This window comes from Zootoca vivipara, chromosome 2, assembly GCF_963506605.1.
Source record: "Zootoca vivipara chromosome 2, rZooViv1.1, whole genome shotgun sequence".
In the NCBI taxonomy this organism is placed as follows: domain Eukaryota; kingdom Metazoa; phylum Chordata; class Lepidosauria; order Squamata; family Lacertidae; genus Zootoca; species Zootoca vivipara.
The window spans coordinates 71,703,895-71,730,605 of NC_083277.1; the positions used below are offsets into that span (position 1 = coordinate 71,703,895).

The 26,711-nt window shown below is 42.3% G+C and overlaps 1 protein-coding gene across 2 annotated transcripts; it reads right to left on the bottom strand.

Annotated features, from left to right (window-relative positions):
* Positions 1-443: 443 nt before the first annotated feature.
* Positions 444-8,638, bottom strand: YIPF5 (Yip1 domain family member 5). Of its 2 annotated transcripts, none has more exons than XM_035105354.2 (6): positions 8,482-8,638; positions 6,672-6,788; positions 5,002-5,174; positions 4,085-4,230; positions 2,657-2,838; positions 444-1,074 (listed from the first exon to the last, which is right to left on the bottom strand). In XM_035105354.2, the coding sequence occupies exons 2-6, from the start codon at positions 6,776-6,778 to the stop codon at positions 912-914; spliced, it is 771 nt and encodes a 256-aa protein (XP_034961245.1). In that variant the 5' UTR covers positions 6,779-6,788; positions 8,482-8,638; the 3' UTR covers positions 444-911. The 2 variants fall into 2 exon arrangements, with proteins under 2 accessions (XP_034961245.1, XP_034961246.1); XM_035105355.2 differs by having other exon boundaries at positions 6,672-6,784; positions 8,482-8,616.
* Between the last annotated feature and the right edge of the window lie 18,073 nt (positions 8,639-26,711).

The window sequence follows — 26,711 nt, forward strand, 5'->3', positions numbered from 1 at the left end:
ACGACTGGGTGCATAAGACGACCCCCAACTTTTCCAGTTAAAATATAGAGTTTGGGATATACTCGCCATATAAGAAATACGACCCGGCGTATAGGACGGCCCCCGACTTTTGAGAAGATTTTCCTGGGTTAAAAAGTAGTCTTATACGCAGGAATATACAGTAATTGGTGTAGGACAACATCCATCCAAACTGCTTTCTGAAACAGGTTGTTTTTGGGGAACCATTTGAAAGTCTATTCTTGATTTTTTAGTATGAAAACGAACATCTTCTCAGATTTATACAATTATGATAGAGCTATTTACAAAATACATACAAACTGAAACATTTATAAATGCGGTAGCTTTGAGCCTGGAAAGCCTTTTGGACCATTTACTGTAAACAAAAACATAATCTAAGTTGGTGCTGTAAACTCTTCAAAAGTTATATGTGGGACTCATTCTGCTTTGCTTCACGATTAGGTTTTATTGAGATAGTTTTCTAGTTTGCTAAACTGGTAGAAAAAAAGGGAATGTATATCTTTTGTTTAGGATTGTAGTTGCATGCTGCCATGGGAAAGCAACTGTTTCATTTCCTCTTATCTACAAAAACTTCTGAACTACAAAAGTTTTCAAAATAATAATATTTTGCCAGAGGCTGTTGGACTGGGAAAGAAATGTTACATTTTAAACAGTATAATCATGAACCTGTATTAAAGGTATAGACATTACAGGACAGTTCAAAATCGTATTCAAGAGTCCTATAAAAAGGAACACAAAAGGCTTGTTTGTTTTTGTTGCTCCAGACGACAATTCAAGCATTAACCTTGCATGATAGTGACTAAGAGCTGTTTTCTGGTCCCAGTTTTAAGTGTCTCAAAAGTGAAGGCTTTTCAGTTTGGCCCATTTAAGTCCAACAATAAGGATAAGTCAGCTCAAAACACAGAAATGAGGGCAAAGACTCCATATAATAAAGCACAGGGATATGCTACTAAAAGTTGTTGTCCTTCCATTGCCAAGGCTGAAATGAAGATTTTGGAAGCTGAAAAGCTACACCATCCAATAATTCCAGCAGCAAGAATAACTCCCATCATACCCCTGAAAAACAAAATGATTTAAAGACAATGTTGAGTAACAGCTTCACATCACTGTGCGCACGTCAAAACAGTCCTGTGCATTCTTCAAAGGTCGCTATGGATTTTAAGTATATTTTGGAGAAGGATAAAAAAATGTATCCAGCAGCACTCTCAAGCACACTACCACCAGTATTTGGGGCTTCAAAATATAACTATCTCACTCAATTAAGCCCACCCACTAGGAAAGAAAGTCTTTTTACGTTCCTCCCAAAGGAAAGGCTTGCTGAAGAAAAGAAAGAGCAGCTAACACAGGGACGATGGCATTCTCGGTGGTGACCCCACAATTGTGGAATGAAATTCTACAGGACACCAGATAACCCAAAGCCCTTGCGGATTTTAAATGAGTATTAAAGATGTAGATCTTAACTACAGTGGCACCTCTAGTTATGAACTCAATTCGTTCTGGAGCTCCGTTCTTAACCTGAAACTGTTCTTAACTAGAGAGGCGTGCTTTCACTCTTGCTGCCACTGTGCTGCCAGCACACGGTTTCCGTTCTCATCCTGGGGCAAAGTTCTCAACTCGAGGTAACTCTTCCAGGTTAGTGGAGTTTGTAACCTGAAGCGTTTGTAACCTGAAGCGTTTGTAACTCAAGGTACCACTGTACTGCCTTTGGGAACTAATTTAATCTAAGTTGAAGAACTCCCTGATTTTCACCTGATTTTGCTGTGTTGATCCTCTTGTCTTTTAGTAATATTTTGAAATACTGTTTTCGAATATTAGGGGTGCTTGGTGGTTTTTTTTACTTTACGTTTAATATGTGGCTTGTAAAAATATATTATTGAAAAGCAATATACAAATTTACCCAACAGAGCAATCCAAACTTCCCATCTGCCATGCCAGACAGGTTTTGGATGAGGTGGAGGTGTTCCTCTGCCCAAGCCCTATCAGCCTCAGCTTTGTAGGGAGCTCTGACATCAGTGGGGAAGCTCCACCATCAGAGGGGAAAGAGGGTGAGACTGGGCCAGCTCAGCGGATCCCGGGCAAATCCTGCTGCCACCATGTGACAGAAACAGCCTAATCCATGTCTCTTCACTGTGCCAACCTGGGAGCTGATGCAGTGAAGGGGCATTTTTTCCCTTCCCTTTCTGTAGGGCACTGTGGGCTGTGGTGCTCTAACAAGTCCCATCACAACAAGACATGGGCTAGGATTGCCACCTAAATAATATAAAAGCACTCTGACCAGAAGAGAAAGGAACAAAAGTAAATCACTTGATTGGAAAGTAGAGCTGTCAGTTATAGAACTACACCCCTGCCTCTTTGCCTGGTGTATTGTATTCATGGGGAGCATCTTTTTTTCCCTTTTACAAAAATATAGCAAATGACAAACAAAATCCTAGAAGCCCCCTCAAAGCTCCAAGGTGAGCTCATATTGCCTTGAACCTGAGCTGATCCTAATATCCACAAGGTGTGGCTCTTTGTGTCCAAGGTGAATGCACAGCCCTAAGTTAATACAAGCTGCTTTTGTAGATTTCCCCTTCGCTAAAATTTATAGGTGTAACCTTCAGTATATCAGTGTAACATAATATTTGACGGCAATACTTACTGTAGAGAAAATACAATTGCAAAGCTGGAAAGTATGATCATAGGAAGGAGACAGTATCCTAGCACACTGGCAACACAGCCAAACGAAACGCCCGTCATGCTCATTAAGTTCAGGAGACAGAACATTCCTAAGCATCCGATTGCACTAATCCCATACACATAGCCAAACTGAATTTTGCCAGCCTAGAAAGGAGAGAATACAAATCAAAAGTTCAAACCACACTGTCTTATTAGGAGTTTTGTATATTAGATCCCCTTACTCTGAGCTATTTGGAGAACGGGAAAAATAGAGTAAAATCAAAGAGGGAGAAAAAGGAAATATTACTTTTTATTAACAGTGACAATTAAGGAGTACAGGCAGAATCATTTTCTTTACTGTTTTGGTATTTTTATTACTTACTAGGTTTACAATAGTTTTTAAAACTCTAGGTTGTTTATTTATTTATAAAAAAGATGAATGGGGAATATGTTGCAAGAAAAACTCTGTGCGCATGTTTTTTCAGGTGGGGTGGGTCCAAGGCACCAGATGAGTAACAATCCAAGAGAGAGCTTTTTTAAAAAAAATAAAATTATCCAGTTAGCACCTTAGAGACCCACTAAGTTTGTTCTGGGTATAAGTTTTTGTATGCATGCACACTTCTTCAGATAGTTGGTCTCTAAGGTGCTACTGGACAATTTTTTTTATCTTTTTCAACTGTGTCAGACCAACACAGCTACCTACCTTAATCTTGAATCCAAGAGATAAATACTACCAACAGTGAGTGGACCACAAGGAGCCAGGTCAGTTGTCTACACATCTTTCCAAACCAAAAAGCACTGAGCCATACATCACCAGAGCATTGTAATGGGTCAGGGGAGATACCGTTTCTGTAAATTAATAAAGGCTTTTCCAGGTGCAGAAGTTTATATGAGACCCAGCTCATGGTGAGTCTCCCCCAGGAGCCAGTCCTTGTCTGCAGCAGCCCCACAAACTACTGAATCCTCTTCTTAGAGAAGTTTCTTATCCTTGCTCACTTTCTGAAGGCAGGTGAGAAACTTTTCAGCTGGTCTTTGAGAATTCAATACTTACATGAAAGCTTTGATCAAAAGCATAGAAATAGTTTAATAAATAAAAGGCCACCCAAATCAGTTTATCACCTGAAGAACTGTGTAACTAGATCTAGCTTCTCTGAAACTTGTCCAACAAGGTCTTATAAAAAAATTCACATTCATGCATATTCACCACATTGCCTCTGTAAAGCTACGGTATTATATTTTGAAAGTATGCACATTCTTGTATTTTTCTTCTGCATTTCAAACCTCATTATGTATTTATACATTTAAGAAACCACACCTACTAGGAATGCCTTAACTTGCAACTTTTGTTTTTGCTACAACATATTTTAGACTGATTCCCCCCACCCCCATATGCATCCCACTGACATCTTACCAGCAATAATGTGGCACCAAAGGCTAGGCAGAAGACCATAGGCCCTGCCATATCAGTTTCATTCATTATGCTGCCATCTGCTGCTTTTAATGGGTGCAATACTGTAAGAGTCTTCTGCCAGATGTGGTCAAAATTGATTCCTAGTTCTGCATTATCAAACAAAGAACAGTATTTTAACATTTGTTATCAGTGGAAAATATGTTGTTTTAAGCAGTCAGGGATTGCTGTATAAACCTGAAGGGCATGGGGTGGCCCCAGAGAAAACAAACAAACTCTTAGATATGGTTGCAGCTGCAAAATTCTGCTATGCAAAACACTGGGGGAAAGTTTGAAAGTACCTGCTGTGAGAGAATGGAAATCAAAAATAATTTCTGAATGTGCAGAAATTGGAAAGCTTACAGGTTATGTAAGGGTGAAAGAAGGGAGGCAAAAAATAAACAGATTTGTAATGTTTGTGGACTGGCACAATGAGTCACAAGCATCACTAGATAGGAGTTATTAGACATGCTGTAACAAGAAATATTAATTGTGGAAAAATATTTGCAAGGTATGAATATGTTATAAAATATAGCATAGCACCATTATGAAATATATTTAAAATAAAATAAAAAACCCAGATGTTTGATTTTTTGGGGTGTGTGTGAGAGAGAGAGTAGGGCCATATTCAACCTTATCTCAGTCCTGTAATTAATTTCCACTTAAAACACTCAATTGCAATTTGTAAGAGGCAAGTTAATGGAATAAAACCAGAAACCAGAGAAACTGCTAACAAAACTCAATAGCAGCTGCCTTACTATGTAAAGATAAATTTAAAAAATATATGCATGTATTCTTTTGGAAATCTGCGGTCAGTGCTCCTTTATAGCGTGCCCCAAATATATTAGCAAATAAATAGATTTGCAATAAATAAAACATACCTTCTAGTAAGGGTGGCTCATCTTCAAAATTGCTTCCATAGAAAGACTGTGGGGAGGATGGAGTGTATGTTTGCGTTGGCTGAAAAATCTGGCCAGTGTAAGGCTGTTGTGGCTGCATCATCTCTGGAGGGACGTATTCACCTTGCTGAGAATAGTCATAGCCAGCATACTGTCTGCAGAAAGCATTTTTTTAAAAAAAGTATTAGATGAATGCTTACACCACAGGAATTTTAGAAACTCTTTCAAAGCCCTTATATACCTACTCCACAAGAGGCACTTCCATATAAATGTTCCCTATTCAATATCAATGAATACAACACTGCAGACATGGATTCTTGGAATGTAATTTCTGGAAGATGGCTATACGAATATATTCTGACAACATGTAAAGGAGAAGCAGAAAGAACTCTACTACCGTTTATCTGGATTTCAATGGTTTGGAATGCCTCACAACTATCAGTCCTATTAAAACCTTGTTTTCTTTTTTTAAGCCATCATTTGTACAGTGCTTGCCTCTTGTCAAATGTTCCTGACAATTTCTCTCCCCGCCCCTACCCCCTACAATGATCACTTCCAGACAAATCCAACTGCATACTCAGATTATATTACTAAGATTGCTGTCAAGGCTTGGTTACAAGTTCCTTAATGTAGTCCAACATATTTCCGGACCTTAAATGAGGACCTAATCTAAGTCACCTTACTCTCCTATTCTAAATAGTTGAATGAATCATGTGATAGTAGCATTTGTTTTAACACCTGTGACATGTACAATGACCTGGTACCCATTATGACACAAATCACCACAACTGGCCTTCTGGATTGTTTGTATTTGTACATTCCCCTAATTTCTAAGCAAGCTTCTTCAAAGACAGCTTTTGCTGTCTTGCCTTACAAGAATGCAGAACCTACCCAAAATTGGGTTCTAAGAACACATGCTAAGTGATGCATTGTATTTATTCATTTTAAGGCTCACTGCTCTTTAAACCTTGTAAGACAGCCTTGCATTGAATAAAATGACTGGCTGCCACAGGCAACAAGAAATTTCATGCAGGTGAGTGTAGGTTGCTGGAAGAGGGCAAGATTGCCAAGTCCCTTTTCCCCTTGGTTTCTGTGCTAGCCACAATAAAACAAAAGTCTATTCCTCTGCTTGGCTGTAGACTCCCCCCCTTTCCCTTTTTTCAAACCAATCCACCAAAAAACTAATGGCTTATGTAGCAGCTTGCATTTCAATGATAGCTGAAAAGAAGGCTTCTTGTCCATGGCAGCCAGCTAGAAAATGTAAGCAGAAAAATGTGCAAGCTGGAAACACTGATGGGCTTATTTACAAAGTTAGTTTTTGGTAAGTAATGCACAAGTCCTGCTATTAATGAACAGCTGATACATAAACACGGCTCCCTATATATGAGCTACTTAAAACAGTATAAAATGTATTGGACTAAATGTGAATTTTTTATAAACTGGAGCAAAGTGTATTAAAGAGCATTACAGTTTTATTAGTAACAGTGAATGTTTACAAGCATCCAACTTTTAAACTCTACTTGCATATAAAAACTGGCCTATGTTTATGGCACCAACGTCCTATGTTTATCTTAAGGAATTAAATAATTTCTACATTTTTCTTTTTCATTTTTTATTATGATTACTAAAAGAATAAAAGAAACTCAAGTTACTTGTTGTATGTTCCTCCTGCATAGTCTCCTCCATAGGACTGTGCTTGATCATCAATGCTGTAACTTGTTTGATAGAAATCTGTATTGAAGTTGTCGAACCCAGACATTGCAATCTGTCTGCAAAATAAATTACATTTCAATGTATTCAAAAGCTAACACAATTCAACTAATTATATCTTCACTCCTAAGAGGCAGCTGGTAATTTTGAAGCTCCTTCAAGCAGAATACAAAGCCCTACCACTACAAAAGCACATGTTCTCAGTGTTCGAAACACCCATTGTTCTAGGTGCATTTTGCGACAGAGAATTTCATTAGTGTGAACAGTTTTTGAGCTCTGGGCCTCAGATTTCAGATTAAAACTGCAGAGTGGAAGGAAAGGGGGACCTTTTTCTGCCTCCCCACTTCTAGCTACTCTCTGAAGACTGGAGAAGAGACCCTCTTAAGAATATTAGGGAGGGGGGTTGGGATTGGGAAGGACTAGACTATGTGAAAAATGAATATATTTTAGCTGCAGTTCATTCATTTTTAGTTTTGTATTCTTGTTATAAAAAAGCATGCATAGACATTCTGTTGTTGCACCCATAACCTAAGTTTAAGGTGCCATTTAGCTCCTACTTTTCATATCTATGTTTCTAACACTGCATGTTCTTATAATCAAAGATATCAAAAGGCTCTTAGAAAAGAAATCAATTAAGAGCAAAAAGATAGTATTGCCAAATCAAATAGTAAGTGGCGTATACAGGACCTCTTGAAAAATGGTATCCCTGTAACTTCAAGTGAAAGACTAGAAGTATGTTAACAGTATAGGCTAGTGTCTCAGGTTCTGTATCCAAGTAGGACTATTGACACACCTGGCTCTGCACTGTCAAGTCCAGCCACTCTCAATGTGGTGCTCTCCTCCAGCTGTTTTACAACTCCCATTAGCCATGCTGGACACCAGGCTGGAGAAGGTTAGTTTAGCTCTGCTACTCAAGAACCTTTAAACTAGATCTGAATATGGGATCATTTACATGCAGTGCATATGTTCTACCACTCAGCTACCACTCTTCTCTAAAACAAAACCTCTTTAAACCAGTTTGTTGTTAATTATACCCCAAAGCATTTGTAGCACTCTAGACCCCCCCCCCCCGGCAGGTTCTACACTGCCATCACTGCACTGAGAAATATGCCAGGACATATGTAGCCGTCACCCACCATGTTTTATCCAGTATGCCTCCCCTTTTATTTCAATTTACCCAAGAAAGACAACCGAAGGGGAAAACCCTCACCACTACACATAAAGCTGCATGGTGTTACTGCAAAGGAGGTTCTGAGCGAGGTTATCTGCCTCCGCTAAAACCAGGTGTTCTAAACGGGATCATTTAAACATTTCTTCCGACCTATGGCATCAATGAAATTGGGATGCGGGTGCTTGGAAGCCACTAGCCCAGGCACCCTCAAACTTCGGCCCTCCAGATGTTTTGGGCTACAGTTCCCATCTTCCCCGACCACTGGTCCTGTTAGCTAGGGATCATAGGAGTTGTAGGCCAAAACATCTAGTTTGGGGATGCCCTGTACTAAACTTTAGGGACAGACTGGGGGGGGGGAGGAGATAGCACCGCAGACCTTCGTGCTACACAACAGAGAACAGGGGGGAGGCGGTGACGGCCGCTTGTGGGTCACCTCCCTCGACAAACTGCCTGCTGGTGGTGCATTTAAAGCAGAGTGGAGCTCAGCATCCCCTCCCCCCGCCTCTTCCCTCCTTTCCCCACGGCGCCTGTGGTTGCCAAGAGGTGGCGGGCGGCGGGTGTCACGAGCCCCCTGAGCTCACCTTCAGGCCCGGGCACCAGACCCCCTTCGCTACGCGCACGTCCGGCGACCGCAACCCCTCTCCCGCGAAGACCCCTCACCCCTCCGCTCGTTCAGACGCTACGTGTCAGCCGCCCAAGGAGAAGCACTTCCGGATCGACAGGGGCATGCGTAGTGCAGAGCCGCTGTCTCCACCCCCCAACCTCCTCCAGCGGAAGCCGGTCTTTCCCCGCCTCTCTATGACGAGGCGAGGACAACGCGCCGCAACCGGAACGGCGTGAACGTGAGCGTCCGCCGGGGGCTGCCCGCCTTCTGGCGCCCTGTGGGCATGCGCAGAGAGGAATGAGCCTGCTGGTCTCGCGGGCGGGATGGTTAACACGCAAATACAAACGCCTATGTTAAATAAAGGGGAACCAGTCACACCCCTCTCTTCTTGTTGTGCCTCTTCGAAAATAGAGGGCTTTGCCCTAAAAAGCTGCTTCTCACGATGATCCTTTCTAGTTTTTGAGCTTTGAAGATAACGCCCTTAAATATACATACATATTCTGAGGGGAGGCTAATGTGCATTGTGCTCCTAAGCGCTGCTGGCTCAGGTGCTGACCTGCGATAAGACGCCCATTGCTCGTTTCCGCGCTGGCCTGTTTTCCCTCTTCAGTGCACGAGGCATTTCCGATAAGGAGGATTTATTTAGGAAACCCCTCGTGCGGCTGGGATGCTCTGGCGTCACATGGTCTTATAAAACTCGGAACAGACCACGCTGATCTGCTTTGCCAGCAGTCTGGACGCTGTGTGTAGCACGTAGCGCTCTCTTTGTGTGTAGCTTTTCTTTTATGTCCTCCGTCCTCTACCAAATGCTGTGGGTCTCATTTTTACTGGGAAAAGAATATGAAGGAGATACGATCAGATACATCTAGCCTAACCTCTTGCGAGGGATCAACCTTCCAATCCAAGCCACAGTATTTCCCTGCTGTGTTTCACTTGCCACTTCTCTGCCAAGTTAAGGAGGACTCCACCAACCAGCCAGAAATCCACCCAACTGTAGAAAGGCTTTTTGAAATAAAGATATGCTGCATTCACAGCATTCTCTTGATCTATTGATCTCATGTCGTGCTCTCATTCAGATTAGTCTGTCTTGTTTTAAAGGAAAACCATGCTGGCTCTTTGTAATCATAGCATTATCTTCTATATTGCTCACAAACTGAAAGTTATTGACCTGTTCTAGAACTTTCTAGGTATCAAGATGACCAGTCAGTAAGTTGCATGGATCCTTTACTTCGCTGACCCTAATTCTTCCTGAAGATGGAGATGACATTTGCCCGCTGCCAGTCTCCCAGTTGTTGTTTAGTTGTTTAGTCATGTCCGACTCTTTGTGACCCCATGGACCAGCGCACGCCAGGCACTCCTGTCTTCCACTGCCTCCCGCAGTTTGGTCAGACTCATGTTGGTGGCTTCGAGAACACTGTCCAACCATCTCATCCTCTGTCGTCCCCTACTCCTTGTGCCCTCAATCTTTTCCAGGGAGTCTTCTCTTCTCACGAGGTGACCAAAGTATTAGAGTTTCAGCTTCAGGATCTGTCCTTCCAGTGAGCACTCAGGGCTGATTTCCTTAAGAATTGATAGGTTTGATCTTCTTGAGGTCCATGGGACTCTCAGTCTCCCAGTACTTCACCTGTTCTCCACTTTCCCCTTGTGGATTCATCACTTCAGATACATATTTAGTTAAACTGCTTAACCCATTGAACATAAATGCCAAGTAAGACACTAAGAATAGGTAGAGGCCTGGGGAGGAGGAGAGGAAGAGGAAGAGGAAGAAGAAGAAGAACTATTTACAGGAACATCTTCCTGGTTCAAAGAAGTGGATTTCCTGCAAGAAAAGTGGTTGGGTGTCAGAGGGCTTCCTTCAGTATTGACGGGGAAGATGCTGATGCTGTGATGTGATGTGGCATGGGCTGCCTCAGCTCCTCTTCCTCTCTGACTGCTCTCCTTCATTTCTGTTTTCTCCAAACTCAGATGTTACTGCTGGAGAAGGGGTCTGCCTTGCCACTGCCTCAGAGTTGCTGCTGAGGACCTGCAATGAGAAGGTGGCTCTTGCCTGATGCAGTGGTGGTAAGCTGCTCAGCTGCAGATGTAATGGCCACTGTGGGGCGAGAACGGCTGTTGGCAAGTGCTTAGCCTTGGCCCAGTTGTGCAGCCAACCCCCCTTTGGTTACCCATGCCAAGCTTCCCTGATCCCTGGCCCACACCTCCTGTGAGCCACCACCAGTCACAGAGCACTGGCCTCCCTACCTGTTCCCATAGCTGAAGTATCAGCTCATGGGAGGCAGGTGAAACGCCACTGAGGGCACCATGATGCTCCTGGTCCTTGTGTTCCAGGTGGAAGGACAATTTCTCAATCTTCTGCTGGCAGTGGAACATTTTGTTGAGTGCATGGGCTTTGGAGATACCACAAGGCTCCTAGTGCTGGTCTTCTTGTCTCCTATAATCTATTGAAGCTTCATGTTATACACATGGCCTTTAGGAATTTATCTGCTAGAGAGATATATTTAGTAATTTAGAACTGTAATTCTGTAGGTGGCTTGAGACATATAGATCAATGAACTGCTTGTCAATTCCTAAGAAGAATTTCATATTAAAATTAGTAGAGAATATTTTTTTTCTTAAAGCCTGCTGGATTTAAATGCCTTTCTACATTTTTCTACCTTAAAAAACCCCCAAAGAATTAATTTAACTACAACAAGAACCCTGGAGCAAAATTATTTTTATATTACTTTGACTGAAGGAAATGAAGCCAACAAATTGGTTGCACCTACATATATGTATTCATAATTGAATACAAAAAGCTTTTCTTTACAGTGGAGGCATTGTTAGAGAATTGTCATTTATAATGATTCTTTTTTGTGTGTGGAATCAATTTTCAGAATTGCATTATTGTTGGATTGTTATTCTGTTAGCGTTGAAATCAAAGATGAAAATACTGTTCAACTGACTACAAATCAGAATACCTGTGGGTGGGGAGGGTGAGGGGACCAAAGGAAGGAAGGAGACTGTTCAGTGGAATAGAAAGATTTCATACATTTTTTAAAAAAACGATACAGAATGAAACAGACCGAAATCAACCACAGAAATAGCATCAACATTAATAATTGCATTATAGGATTAAGAACATTGGCTGTTGCCTTCTGCTAAGTCTAGACCACTGGTATTCAGCTGGTGAGTTAGGACTCATTAGTGGGTCACAGCCTGAACCAAGGAGGGTCACAACCAAGGAGCATTAACACCATGCAAATATATGGTAAAGGTTTAAGAAATGAGACCCCAAATGGGTTAAAATTGGGTGCTGGGTCTGAAAAAGTTGAAGATACCTGGCCAAGACTATTGATCTGTCTAGTTCAGCGTTGTCAACACTGACTGGGATTGGTTCTCCAAGGTTTCAGGCAGGACATGGGGCCCTTCCATACCTTCCTTTAAAGTGGATCAGACATTTCTTGTCCCACCCTTAAAATGTCTTATGTCTGTTTGACATACCCCAGGAGTCATTGCTTTTGCATTTCCCTTTCCCTTTTTTCTTCAGCTGACAATAATCTGGTAAGGAGGGGAAAATTCAGAGCAAACTGCAACTAAGAACAAGTGGGGGTTTGCATCTCCTGTGTGGGGTGGTTCAACTCCACCTACTTCCACTTTCTTCCTCGCTTCCATTTCTGTTTCTGCCTAAGCCCCTGATTATTTCAGGAAGTTGGTTCCATTTTTTATGTTTACTGGCATACATGGGGTAGCATATGTGTACTATGTGGTGTTTCTTTGGAGTGGGGGCAGATATATATAGCAAGCAATTCACACACACACACACACACACACACACAGGTTTTTGGAGGTAGACTAAGTAGCGCATGCTCAATTTGTTGCAGAGAAGAGGAGTGTGTACAGAGGAGGTGAAAAAGCAGCGTTAAGCTCCTTCATGTTTTCCTCCTCACATCAACACAATGATAAAAACAGCAGTTGTCAACCTTTATGGGCCAGTGGGACCATATTTGGAATCCTGAGAAAGTGTTGAGGGTGCCAATCCATAGCTGCCAAGTTTTCCCTTTTCTCGCGAGGAAGCCTATTCAGCATTAGGGAAAATCCCTTAAAAAAAGGGATAACTTGGCAGCTATGTGCCAATCACAAAGTGGTTGCCTTGGAAGGTTGGCAGAATACAAAATGGGTTTCACATCTAAAAGAGCAGGGGGAAAAATGCAAGCATGGCTCCCTTAAATGGAAAGAAAGCATTCACACCAGCGATCACCCTTATAGGAGAGAAGCTATTTCCACATTTCTCCTGTTTTAAACAGAAGGATGGGTGACTGTCCAATGCTGGCATCCAATGAAATGTCCCTTGGTATGGTCTAAGTGGGACTTTTACAGAAGTCAGAGTCCCTTGCAGTGCTTCTCCCTTCTGCAAAGCCTGGCTGAAGGAAACAGGCCCTTTCCACTGCCGCCACCACTGCCGTTTATGGAGAACTTAGGAGAGCCATACTATTGGTATTTGCGAAGCCCTCTGCCCTGGTTTGATATTTAATCATACTTTGATATAAGGAGTTTGTTAGGTTTTGAGCTTGTACAACTTTCTAGGGTTATGAAAACATTTTCCTCCTGTATGAAGGATGTTTCTAGGCATCCTTTGATCAAAATGTCTCGCTTGGTTTTACCACAAGCTTAAATCTTCCTTTGTGTGTCAGAAGGATGAGTTCTATATTCAGGGTTGCTGTGATTTATACACCAGAGCAACCTCAGCTTTTTTTACACTTCGGTCTATCAGAACTGTATCAAACCACTTTATCTTGATCCACATAATTTGTCTACAGACAAAATACTGATTTTGAATATACCGTATTTATTTAAAACACTGTTATTTTATTGTGAGTTGCAGTACTATAGTTTGACACACTCTGTATCTGAGAACATCTTTGAAAATAACATTTGCAAAGATTTGAGGGAAATTCAATTTCAAGAAATAGATAATCTTATTTTTTTAAGTCAGCTTCTTAACATTCTGCATGCTCTAAAAACAGTCTTGAGACAGATTTGTATGACCACAAAGTGACCCCCCCACTCTCTTGTAAGAGACACCACCCATATGGTTGCTATGTGTTAAACTGAGTGGTTTAACAATCAATCTCTTTCTCCAAGGAACTTTGGCAATTGTAACTTTGTAAAGGGAAAAGGGCTCTCACAACACTCAGCTCCCTTAACAAGCTATTCTTCAGGGGAGGCCATGAATGTTCAAAGTGGTATGATGATGTTTTAAATGTATAATACAGATGTGCTCCTCCAAGGTTTGAAGCATATTAAGAAGTAATAAAGCTTTGCTGTTGGTATTTTTAGACCATTTTTCTTTCTTAAAAAAAAAATCTAAAATGAAAAGCATATTAAAAGGGGGCAAAAAGTATCTAAAAAAGTAAAGGGCCGCTGACAGTTAAGTCCAGTCGTGAACGACTCTGGGATTGCGGCGCTCATCTCGCTTTACTGGCTTCCGGCAATCTTGCCGTCAGTCTTTGAGTTCTTAGATTCCCTTGTCCTGTTGGTATTGAACCCCTAGGTGCAGTTACAACACGAAGATGTGACCCAAACAGACCTCTGGATTCATGTAAGCTACAAAGGACTGTGAATCGTTTATTGCTTGGAGACCACAAGGGCCATCCAGTCCAACCCCCTGCCAAGCAGGAAACCCCATCAAAGCATTCTTGACATATGCCTGTCAAGCCTCTGCTTGGATTCAAACTACAAGAAAGAAGCTTTCACCTAAACATTAAGAAGAACTTCCTGACAGTAAGAGCTGTTCGACAGTGGAATTTGCTACCAATGAGTGTGGTGGAGTCTCCTTCTTTGGAGGTCTTTAAGCAGAGACTTGACAGGCATATGTCAAGAATGCTTTGATGGTGTTTCCTGCTTGGCAGGGGTTGGACTGGATGGCCCTTGTGCTCTCTTCCAACTCTATGATTCTAGGATTCTACGCTTAAAGACCTCCAAAGTAGGAGACTCCACCACACTCCTTGGTAGCAAATTCCACTGCCGAACAGCTCTTGCTGTCGGGAAGTTCTTCCTAATGTTTAGGTGGAATCTTCTTTCTTGTAGTTTGAATCCATTGCTCCGTGTCCGCTTCTCTGGAGCAACAGAAAACAACCTTTCTCCCTCCTCTATATGACATCCTTTTATATATTTGAACATGGCTATCATATCACCCCTTAACCTTCTCTTCTCCAGGCTAAACATACCCAGCTCCCTAAGCCGTTCCTCATAAGGCATCGTTTCCAGGCCTTTGACCATTTTGAGTCATCTATGGATAAGCATCTTTCTCAAACTGAAAGTGATCGTGCAAAGAAAAAGCATTGCACTGCTCCTAACATGGAAACATATATATCTTTTTCCTACTTATGTGTTCCCATGTGTTGGAAAAGATTATTACTTTCATCTATTCAAACTTCAACATATGATTAGGAATGGTACATGAGAACACATTCAGATGTGCCCCCAAGGAAAAAAAGGCTATGTTTTATGTTTCTGCTACTGAATTTTTTAGGAAGAGACAACATCAAATATTGAAGAAAAGTATAGCTGCCTTATACACTGGCAATGGATCAAGAGTTGGTTTTACCTTACCAGCTCCTTTCGCTCTCATTTTCATTTTTACAAAGTTGGTTTACCCCAGCCCTGTTCAGGTGATGCAAATTTCACCCTTAGTGAGCATATTATTCGTAATTATTATGGCTTGCAAAGCTGAAGCTCATTCGTGTTTCTGCCTTGCTTATAGAGCATGCCAGATCCACTATGTTTATTTATACTGAACTCTGTAACTCTTTTTCATTGGGATATACACTTTTATTTCACCCGATGTTGTACAAGTACAAGTAAGAAAGTCTTCAGTTTAAGCTTTTATGTAAAAAATATCAAAGGTCATTGTATGGATTTACACTGATATGTCTTTCTGCTTCCATAGCTGTTCTCAGCTTGTCTGGCACATTTTGTTGTATTATTTATTAATTACAGCTGACGATGGAAGCAAAGTTGTTGTTGGACAGGTGTGTGTATGTTATAAATAAGATTCTTTCTCTCACAAGCTTTTTCCAGAGCAGTCTCGTTGGCTTCAGTGAGATCACACCAGATTGTGGTTTAAATCCTTCTTATATATTGCTAAAATGACACGAAATTCTGAAAGTAACAAGAGCAGGACTCATTCCCAAAATGTGGATAAGTGTGACTGTAATGGTGCTGGTTGCTTCCTCACGAGTAATCCGCTCCAAACTCTGTGGCTGGTTTTTACAAAGTTTTATTATATACATATGTACAAGACAGAGCAACAATAAGCATGACTGTTCTATCCCGAATCAGAATCCGGAAGCACCGCCCTTCGTGACTTCTGCCAACAGAACACTCTGGGCGTTCGGAATCTCCTCCTCTCTGCATGCCTCTTTTCACCCCTCCGCTGTTGGGGTGATGGGGCTGGTGGAGAACCCTCCCCACTGGAACTGCCCAGCTGGGAAGCCGGTGCTCTCTCCTCTGGCACCTCCCCCTCCTGAGTGGTTATAGGAGCATCCATACTTCAGTCAGCCATTACTTTAAAGGATGGGACATAAGCTTCTGTTGTTGATGGAATTCTTTTTTTATTCATGGATAAAAATTCTTAACACATTTTCATATTGAATTTTGCCTACACATTTCCTCAAGTAACTTCCTCTTAAAAAATACATTATTGTACACTCTTTTCACTAACATACATTTCTCTGCAAATTTTTCTCTAAGAGATGTTTTGTATGCCTTTTTGTTGTTGGAGAGGTGTGTTCCAAAATTGGGGGCTGTGGAATGGCCTCCCATCTGAAGGCAGCCCTGTTTAAGGAAGTTTTATTATTATTATTATTATTATTATTATTATTATTATTATTATTATTGCTGGATTGCCCAATTTGAATTTTACTCTGGCTTTACTGTGCTGAAACAGCCATGCATGTTTACAGATAGAATCAACAGGAAGCTGTGTAATACTAAATCAAATCATTGATTCATTTAGCTCAGTATTGTCTACACTGAGTGGCAGTGTTTCTCCAGGATTTCAGAGAACTGTCTCTCTCAGCCCTATTTGGAAAAGCTGGGGATTGAACCTGGACCTTCTGCATGCAAAACAACAATGACATGTGGCCCTTCTCCATTAACTATAAACTTGTTCAAGGGTTTGTCTGCAGATGATGGATTTCTTGACATCTTTTCTATGAACATCTGAACCTCATTTCGTAACAAGCTGTTTTTAAACTCAGCTTCAAATGCAATTTTCTATGAGGCATTTGCAACCTACCACACAGTGCTCTTGATCTTTGGTGAACTGTCAGGCCTCTCCAGTTTCCTCCATCTTTTATTACTAACAGCTTTTTCAATGTGGAGGAGCAGGAAAGTATTAGTACTTCAGAGTTTCAATATGGTTAGGTCAATGTGAAAGGCTTTTCTCGTTGATGAAGGTACCGGGTTTTTGGCCAAAACACCTGGAAGGCACCAGGTCCAGTAAGACTGCCTCATAGTGTTTTGTTGCAGATTTGGGTGTCCCTTCTGGCAAAGAATTATTTGACAAGTATTTGGATAAACAAACAAAGGCTGCAGCTTTCTGAAAAAGTGCCCTCACCTAATCTCATCACCACTAGTCAGCCCCCAGTGCTCATCTGCGGGATTGTGCCATGTTGTTAAGCCACACACCTGAGTCATTTGATAACAAAAGTGTGGTAATTGATCTGACCTGAGTTGTAAGACTGGTAGTATCCCACCTTTGCGTGACCAGGTGGCGACCGCCCCAACCCCCAGGGACCAATTGAAAGGAATAATGACTGACGTGTTATAGAATTAAAATTTGGCCACAACTTTATTAAACTCTCAAATGTAGGAAGACCGTAGCAGTGCCCGCTAAACAGGAAGAAAAAAAAGTTAATCTGCAAACAAGAAACATTAAACAAAGGGAGGGTTGGGTGGGTGGGTGAAGCTCCTGAGCTGACTGCCTGGCTGCTGCCGGCTTCACCCCCTATTTATGCAACCGGCCCCACCTCCCAGCAGTGTAAATTGACTAACTGAGGCTGGGCGTGAACCTCCAAAGAATAACACTGAGAGGCAGGCGTGTCGGCGGCTGTTCTACGAATGAAAGGCCACATCCTAGTTTACCTCAGCGCGGCGCAGGGACTGACCAATCAGTCCCTGTGCTGCTGAAAAGCCGCATCAGAGATGTTTGCCGCCCTGCGCTGCGTTGAGGTAAACACCGGCGCAGCCTTTCAGCCTCGGACACTTGGCGGGTGTTTTCAAATGACCATGCGGGCTGGATTCGCGACCCTTTCGGGCCACATCCGACCCCCGGGCCATAGATTGCCGACCCCTGGTTTAGCCTTCTTCTTCTTTTGCTAACAAAAGATTCATCCATCCGAAACCAGCGTATCATCTTAACATACAATACAGGCTATGTCTTCCCTTTTCGGAAAGTCTAGTTCCTAAGAATGGCAGTTATGTGAAAGAAATGAAATGTGCAATTTTCTATGCAAAACCAAGTATGCACATTTTCATTTACATTGTGGCTGAGTACAAACTATCCATCTAAAACACCTCCCCCCTCAAAAATTTCTGGGTGCTGTAGTTTGTTAAGTGTTGCCGGCAATTGTAACTATGAGTAGGGTAAACTCCAGAGCCCAGAATTCTTGGATGGAGATGATATGCTTCAAATGTACTTCAAAGGTTTGTGAAGAAGCTTTATCCGCTTTCTTTTTCCTGTGTTAAAAAAAATCCTTCCAGTAGCACCTTAGAGCCCAACTAAGTTTGTATACCAATGACAAACTTAGTTGGTCTCTAAGGTGATACTGGAAGGATTTTTAAAATTTTGTTTCGACTACGTCAGACCAACACGGCTACCTACCTGTAACTTTCCCCTGTGTTGTAATTGCGCTCTTCTCTCTCTCTCTCTCTCTCTCTCTCTCTCTCTCTCTCTCTCTCTCTCTCTCTCTCTCTCTCTCTCTCTCTCCCCCCCCCCCCCCCGGGACACACTGAACAGCTGGGGAAGACATTCTTTTCTTTGGCATCTGGGGCAAAGTTGTATAATATCACACTATAAATTGCTGGAATGTATTATATTTTATGGCACTCAAGCTTCTTACATTGATGACTGCCAGGTTTGGGATAAAGCCTGCCATTAAGTGGTGAAAGGTTTTTATTAGGATTTCAGCTGCATTTAAGTAGACATTTACCACTTGTAAGTCTTACCACTATGACAATAGATAACCTCTTATTTCAGTGGATAATTTACACTTCATTTTGTCACACTCCCTTAACAGTTTGTCTGTCAGATCTTGGGAACATATAGCATTAAAGGCAGTGGGATGGGGTGTGTGTGTGAAACACCCTGTACTATGAAGCAGCTTGCATCTTATGGCCTTCTTCAAATATGTTGAATAGCCATGGATTTCTGATATGTGAATGAGCAGCAGTGATTCTGTGAAATCAAACTTTTGCTTCCAGGTTTTTAACAAACCACAGTTCCCTGTGATGTCTAAATTTGGAGTACTGTGGTTTGCTTAAACTCTAATTAGTGAGAACAAACCAGGATCAAATTGGGTTATTAGCTTTAAAAGGTAAAGGTAAAGGGACCCCTGACCATTAGGTACAGTCGTGACCGACTCTGGGGTTGCGCGCTCATCTCACATTATTGGCCGAGGGAGCCGGCGTATAGCTTCCAGGTCATGTGGCCAGCATGACAAAGCCGCTTCTGGCAAACCAGAGCAGCACATGGAAACGCCGTTTACCTTCCCGCTGTGTTGTTGTTGTTTAGTCGTTTAGTCGTGTCCGACTCTTCGTGACCCCATGGACCATAGCACGCCAGGCACTCCTGTCTTGCACTGCCTCCCGCAGTTTGGTCAAACTCATGTTCGTAGCTTCGAGAATACTGTCCAACCATCTCGTCCTCTGTCGTCCCCTTCTCCTAGTGCCCTCAATCTTTCCCAACATTAGGGTCTTTTCCAAGGATTCTTCTCTTCTCATGAGGTGGCCAAAGTATTGGAGCCTCAGCTTCACGATCTGTCCTTCCAGGGAGCACTCAGGGCTGATTTCCTTCAGAATGGATAGGTTTGATCTTCTAGCAGTCCATGGGACTCTCAAGAGTCTCCTCCAGCACCCCTTCATGGATCAATGCCTTGTCGTGGCGAAGGGGCTTGAATAACTCAGAGAAGCTATGAGCTATGCCATGCAGGGCCACCCAAGATGGACAGGTCATAGTGGAGAGTTTTGACTAAACGTGATCCACCTGGAGAAGGAACTGGCAAGCCACTCCAGTATCCCTGCCAAGAAAACTCCATGGACAAAGACAACCTTCCCGCTGTAGCGGTTCCTATTTATCTACTTGCATTTTGACGTGCTTTCGAACTGCTAGGTTGGCAGGAGCTGGGACTAAGCAATGGGAGCTCACCCCGTCACAGGGATTCGAACCGCCGACCTTCTGATCAGCAAGCCCTAGGCTCAGTGGTTTAACCCACAGTGCCACCTGGATCCCTTTAGATTTAGATTAGCTTTAGATTTGTTCAATAATTAGAACTACAACAAGTCACAATTCTTTGAGTTTGGACATCACAGGAAATTGTGGTTTCCTTAAAAACAAAGATACTTCCTGTCTGCACCTCTGGCATGTAAAAGAGGAGGAAAGGAAAGGAGGCATGCACAAACCCAATACTTGTTGTAGCAGGAAACCATGGTTTCCACCACTTTATATCTGAATCAGGCCTACATGTGCCATGGTAACAACACATTTAGAACAGATGCTCGGCTAGATTTTCAAGAGTTTCCTTATGAACCTGGTGAACATCCTTAATTGAAATTTTGCTTTTTCAAGTTTTACTTGGATAGCAATGTGGGTGTAAAATGGGCACTAATCAACTGTGCTAAAATCAAAGTGATGCATTCACACACACCCCAATTGAAAGTATTACTTGTAGACTCTGCGTATCCATTAAATTCCTTGATATGTTTACTCAGTGCTTTCCTAGATTTCATGTTCAAACAAAAATGACTAGAGTACGCTTTCCTGTTGTGAAAGCTAACCTCTTCAGTGAGACAGACCTGTCTTGGGCAAGGCTCTGCTGTTGCTTCAGCACTAGTCAGCCTTAGACTGAGCTCTATATAAAAGCAGCAGATCTGTCTCAGCTGCAAGCTCTACCTTCATGGAAAGATGCTTCTTCAACTAAAAGGGCCCAGCAGTCTTCTACTCCACTGGGGTGGCAGGGAGATTCTGGTTTCACTAGGCTTTCTGCAATGGGGTTCTCTGATTCAGAGAACAGCAATGCAACATCCTTGGGCTGGAGGGCCACAGGCTCCCTCTAACTCCTAGTACTCGTCCTCATCCCCTGAAGAAGGGGCTGGTCCCAAACCTCAGGGTCATGATGTCTGTTCTGAGAACGTAATCTTTGTTGTTTCTTTGTTTCCCTGCCTTACTTGCAATTAATTATTCTCAGAAGTGAGCTGGGGTTTTGTTCTAAAATGATTTTATTGAACTTTATGAAATATGACATCCAATAATAAGTTACACTATAAAAAATAAATATTATTTGACAAAATGCATCAATATTAGTTGAGTTAAAAAGAAAAAATCCAGTCTGCCAATTTATAACATTAACCTGGGGGGGGGGCGCAGACAGAAAGGAGGGATAAACAGAAGGGAGACTGAAAAGTGGTAAAGACCCAATCCGAACTAAATTTAAATGGGGGTTGAACTAGTTTTCTCTGTGGCCTTTGGAGGTAAGCTATGGCCTGTAGAAATGGTACCAACTAGAGTAAGTTTAGGTTGTGCTGGCTTTTAATATTTTGGGAAGGAAATCAGTGTTTTGAATGTTCAAATCGTTTAATCGGTACCCTAAGCCAGTGTTGGCCAAACTTGGGGCTCCAACTGTTTTGGGACTACAATTCCCATCATCCCTGACCACTGGTCCTGTTAGCTAGGGATGATGGGAGTGGTAGTCCAAAAACAGCTGGAGACCTAAGTTTGGCCAACACTGCCCTAAGCAGTAGAGAACACCGTCTTGCGGTCCCACAAATGAGGCAAGCCCACCTGGCATTGGGCCTTCTCAACGGTGGCACCTCAGCTCCAGAACTCCCTTCCCCTGAGATACGACTGACACCATCCTTCATCTTTGGGCACCAGTTTTTTTTAAAAAATCCATTCCCTTAGACTTTTTATGGGGAACACTTATGAGTTGTAAATTGGTTTCTGCTATTGTTTTATTGGTTTGAACTTAATTGTTTACCCTTTAAATTGTTTTTAATTTGTTGTTATTCTTAATGGGCATTATTCCTCTCTTGTAACCGCTGGGATTAAGAAATGATGATGGGCTAGATAGAAATGCCTGTCTGTTTGTCTAACATGTTTTCTTTGTTATGGGTTATATTCTCTGTTCGCTAGTGCAAAGTTGAGTTTTAATAATATGCAACAGAGGAATCCAATGTTAATCCAATCTGATTTCCACCACCCCCTCCTTGTGCTGCTGTTGCTCGAAGGTAAAATGGCATGGCACAGGGAAGGATTAACCCCCTCTGACTCAGTGCCACAGGTCACACCGCAATCTCCTTCCATCCTAGCAGCTGCTTTGGTTTTTTTAAAAGCCTGTTGAAGTTAATAAGGAACACACCCCTGCTTCCTCCCCCTAAAAATACAATGCTAAACTACTTGTGATGTTTCATTTAAATTTAATAAAGGGGCTGGCCTCTGTAAACTGCAAGCACAACTCTGCATAAATAATTTCAAGTAATCATGCCTTTGCATAAATTATGTTTCACTCTTATGAACACACACCACATTCAAATGTCTAGTGCTGATAATTACGTAGCTAAACTGTGCAAAAAAGCTGAGCCATTCTTATGCAGGCAAACACCATGCATATAAACTCTCTAGCCACTTTTTTGGGAGGACACTGTTGTTCTGCGTCACTTACTGGACATTTTAAAAGACTAAAAAAGGCAAAGGTAAAGGACCCCTGTCAGTTAAGTCCAGTCGCGAATGACCCTGGGGATGCGGTGCTCACCTCGCTTTACTAGCCGAGGGAGTTGACGTTTGTCCGCAGACAGTTTTTCCGGGTCATGTGGCCAGCATGACAGCCACTTCTGGCGAAACCAGAGGAGCGCGCGGAAACGCCGTTTACCTTCCTGCCGGAGCGGTTCCTATTTGTCAAGATAACAGTATGAGCGCAAGGGAAATTTCCAGAGGAGGAGGAGCTGAATGAAGGAGGCGTGTTTAACCCCTTTTAGGCCTATCTGCTTCTCCTCTGAAGTTCTCCCCAATTTCTACACAAGTGATTCTTCATCTAGCTAGGAATACATACAGTACTTGGAAATCAACAGTTGTGTGTATGTGCCCCTGCCCTGGCTTAGTTGAATCAGAGCAGCTCTCTCTTGTGGGCCATACTATGTCATGCTTAGGTGGCAGGAAAAAACACTACTGCTTGTTCAAGCTTGTGTAGCTTGTATTTCCTTATTTTTATTTGGTTTTGGTTTTGGTTTTCCTCAGCTGCCTACACACACAATTTCATACTTTGATGCAGTAAATTTCCAGAAATTCAGTTACGGTAATTCATTTTAAAATCATGACTCAGGTCCAATGAACTGGGACCAGAAGGTGAAAATGTATATCTATTGCTTGCACAGGGGCTAATGGAAGTCTTCTTGCAGCACAGCGTTGAAGCGTATTAGGGGTTGTGCAACAGTATAAGATACGTGGTGAAAAAGGGAGATACAGGCTGTGGCACATGAATTCTACTGGGCCAGAAAAAGTTCCCGAGAATATGCTTGTGCAAAGTTGTGCGTAAGACCTCACCGAAATGAATTACCTTGGGGCTGTCCTGTTGGAACACCCTCCCATCAGATGTCAGTGTTGAACAATTATGAGTTTTCATAGACACCTTAAGGCAGCCCTGCTTCGAGAAGCTTTTAATGTTTGATGTTTTGTACCTTTATATTTTGTTGAAAGCCATCCACAATGGCTGAGCAGATGGGTGGGGTATAATAAAATTATATGTAAGTGGCCTCCCTAACCCTTTCCACTGGCTCATATAAGACCAGCACAAACAGTTGGGCCTGGTGATCACTCAATGCTCCCAACCCCTACAGTAGTTATAATCCGTGAGTTGCCATCTGATTTTATCCTGCTCCAAATTTGATTTTAAGCTGTATTTTAATTGATTGTTTGATTTATGTTTTTAATGTATCATATATTTTGATGTTAGCTGCCCTGATCCTGGCTGCGGAGGGTGGGGTATAAATAAAATAATAATAATAATAATAATAATAATAATAATAATAATAGTAGTAGTAGTAGTAGTAGTAGTAATAATAATAAGAAGAAGAAGACGACTTGGTGCCATTTTTCTCTCACACAGCACTCTTATTTTAGATCAGAATCGGCCCTTCCACAAGCTAAAGAGGCTTTCTGACAGCAGAAGCACAGCTCTGGATACAAGCCAAGGTGTAAGGACTTATGAACTGGGATGGATTTAACCTGGAGTTTCTAGGGAATCAGATTTAGGTCAAAGTGAAGCAAGCTCAGTCATGGTAAGCTTTCTCAATCTATGTCACTAATATTTTCTTTTGCACAGGACTGTTATCTCTGGCTCGTGCTCTTTTTTTTGGCTTGAGCCCAACACATCCTAGATGTCCAAAGAAGACAGTGGTGCTTCCAGACGGCTGCTATTTTTTGGTGGGATTGAATCACAGATCAGCAAATTTAGGTTACATATTAGAAGGTATGTCCTTTAAAAGTCTGTCATCATCTCATTTGGCCATGAGGTGGTGCTGTAAACATGCAAAATAAAACCAGCAGAAGGTTTTATTTTATTTTGCTGGAGCGAAATGATTACAGAGGCAACAGCAGATAAATATGTTATGGCCAAAGCAAGACTGAAGTTAAATCCAACTAAAAGTGTGTGTGTGTGTGTGTGTGTGTGTGTGTGTGTGTACACACATGAACATGTGTGTTGAATTTACAGAATTTGCTGAATGTTCTTAGCCACATGGTTATCAGTTTTGCTAGGATAGAGTTCTATGTTTTGGAAGTGCCTGGTCCAGATTGTAAAGGTTTGAAATCTCAGCCCTTTATACCAGGCTCAAGCACCCAAATATATTGTAGCAGAGCACCCAGTGAATGCTACCTGGTTGGCACCGACCCATCACAGGGCCTTTTGGGTGGTGCTTTCCTGTTTCTGGAATAACCTCCCTGGAGAGGTGTGTCTGTCTCGCTCATTATGAGCTTCAGGGAGAACTGAAAAACATTCCTGTTTACCTGGGTGTTTGATAGGTGAAGGAAACTGTTTTGGCAGCCTTGGAACTATTATCCACGAGAGCATGTGACTTTAGTTGTGTTAAATGTTTTTAGATGTTTGAAACTGTTTTAAAATGTTTTAAATGTGCTCCATCTTATTTACTACCCTGGTTTCCTTTGGGGGAAAAGGTGGGATAGAAAATTAATGGATTATGATCATCATCAATAATATTTGTTGCTGTGTTTTCTGGAGCCCATACAAACACTTTGAGCCAGTGTGTGATTTGAGTGATTCCTCCCCCCCCCTTTTTACAACAAACGTGTAGCTAAAACATGTCAAATACACACTGTGTAATAAAGTTTTTGGAAGCTGCTTATAGACCTTGTTTAGAAAATGGCAAAGCCTTTAAGCAAATTAGCTGGCAGCTTAATCCAATCCTTGTAACATCATCAGCAGTAACAGAATTAGCAGCGACTTCATCCTTGAAAAGTGCATAATATAAAATCCTGAATATCTGTGTTGAATTGCTGGATTCTCTGCACTTAAGTTGGTGCAGGCGCTACTGCTTTTAAAAGCACACTTTAGGACCCTGCAGACTTCGCAATGAAACTTGGTTACGGTGCTTTATCATTTGACTCTTTCCCTAACTTTTCGAGACCATTATTACTACTGCACGATGCCTCTTTCTGTTTGCTTTCCATTCCACCCCCTGATTTTTGGTTGCTCTGCTTGACAGATCCTGATGAGTTAATTTGTTGCAGAACGGGCTACATTTCCCTATGTATATGTGTGGGGAAATCAAAGCTTCGATTTGCATATTTGTGACATGTAATTTGTACTGTGTGTCTTCGGGGGAACAGAATAAGGTTTCATTTTGCATTGCACCACAGAGCGACACAAGTTTACCAAGGCAGAAAAATTCAACAGGAACATGTGTGTGTGTGTGTGTGTGTGTGTGTGTGTATGAGAGAGAGAGAGAGAGAGCGAGCTGCGTTTAGCACAAGAGAGAACTTAAAATACTCTCAAATACAGAGCTCTGCAAGGGACAAAATGTGGAACTGGTCCTTTTCACCCAGTGGATGAAGCAGCATAAGCTTTCCTGGAGCTTCACTGCTGGTTTAAGGGAGCTGTTTGTGGCAGCGTCACGTTGTGCTTCTCCTCCTGCAACTCGTTAAAAAATGAAGAAGAGGGGAAACGAACTAGCGCGCGAGTCCCACCCCCTCCAGGTTGCTCGGCTTTCTCAAAGCCATATTCCTTTAAGATGATGTAATAGTCATTTCCCTGGATGGTTTCTTCCCTGCACTGCTGAAACAACAGCATCCGAACTGCACTGGGAACTGTGGAACCACCCAGCCCAGCAACGAGAGCCAGCAGCCTGGGTAGTGAAAGCAGAGAGCAAGCAGCTTCCCTGGGCATCCTTTTCCTCTCAACCGCCCCCCCCCCCGCCCTCCACTCCACTTCAAACTGCTGCAGGCGTGTGCTCTCTCCACCTGGCTGGGAACATGGGAGGATCTCTGCCCTTCCTGATGGAGAGGGTACCACTGTGGGATGCCACTGAAACTGCTCTTCACTGCTCTTCATATTATCTGGGCTTTCTGCAAGTCATCTGAAGCAAGGTCCTCCTCCTGAAATTCTCTCCTGTCCTAAAGAGTCCTGACCTGGGATTTATGCTGCTTTTGCCTTTCTCTCTCTTGGTCTCAGCTATTGTTGCACAGCTTCGTTTCTCTCCGATGCCCAGCCTGGTTAACTTTCCTGTGCAAGGGTTTTAACAGTTAAGTTCTGCCTGGATATCGGCAGCTGAGCTGCTCTCTTTCCCGCAAACCCCAGTCCCTTTCCTGCTCTTGGATTTGCTTCTATACCAGATTCAACCCTCAGTGCTGATCTTTTTTTTTTTTGGGTTACTTAGGAAATGTTGCTTCCCTTCGCAGGAACTGTGCATTTGTGTAACCAAGGTAAGGCTCAATGCTTC

Bases quoted from the DNA above. Each gene is read 5' to 3' on its own strand.
- YIPF5 (XM_035105354.2), bottom strand. From the start codon at position 6,778: ATGTCTGGGTTCGACAACTTCAATACAGATTTCTATCAAACAAGTTAC. The intron at 5,175-6,671 runs GTAACTTGAGTT...TGCTTTCTGCAG, and splicing joins GCAGGAGGAACATACAACAA to ACAGTATGCTGGCTATGACT. The intron at 1,075-2,656 runs GTAAGTATTGCC...TTTGTTTTTCAG, and splicing joins GCAATTGTATTTTCTCTACA to GGGTATGATGGGAGTTATTC.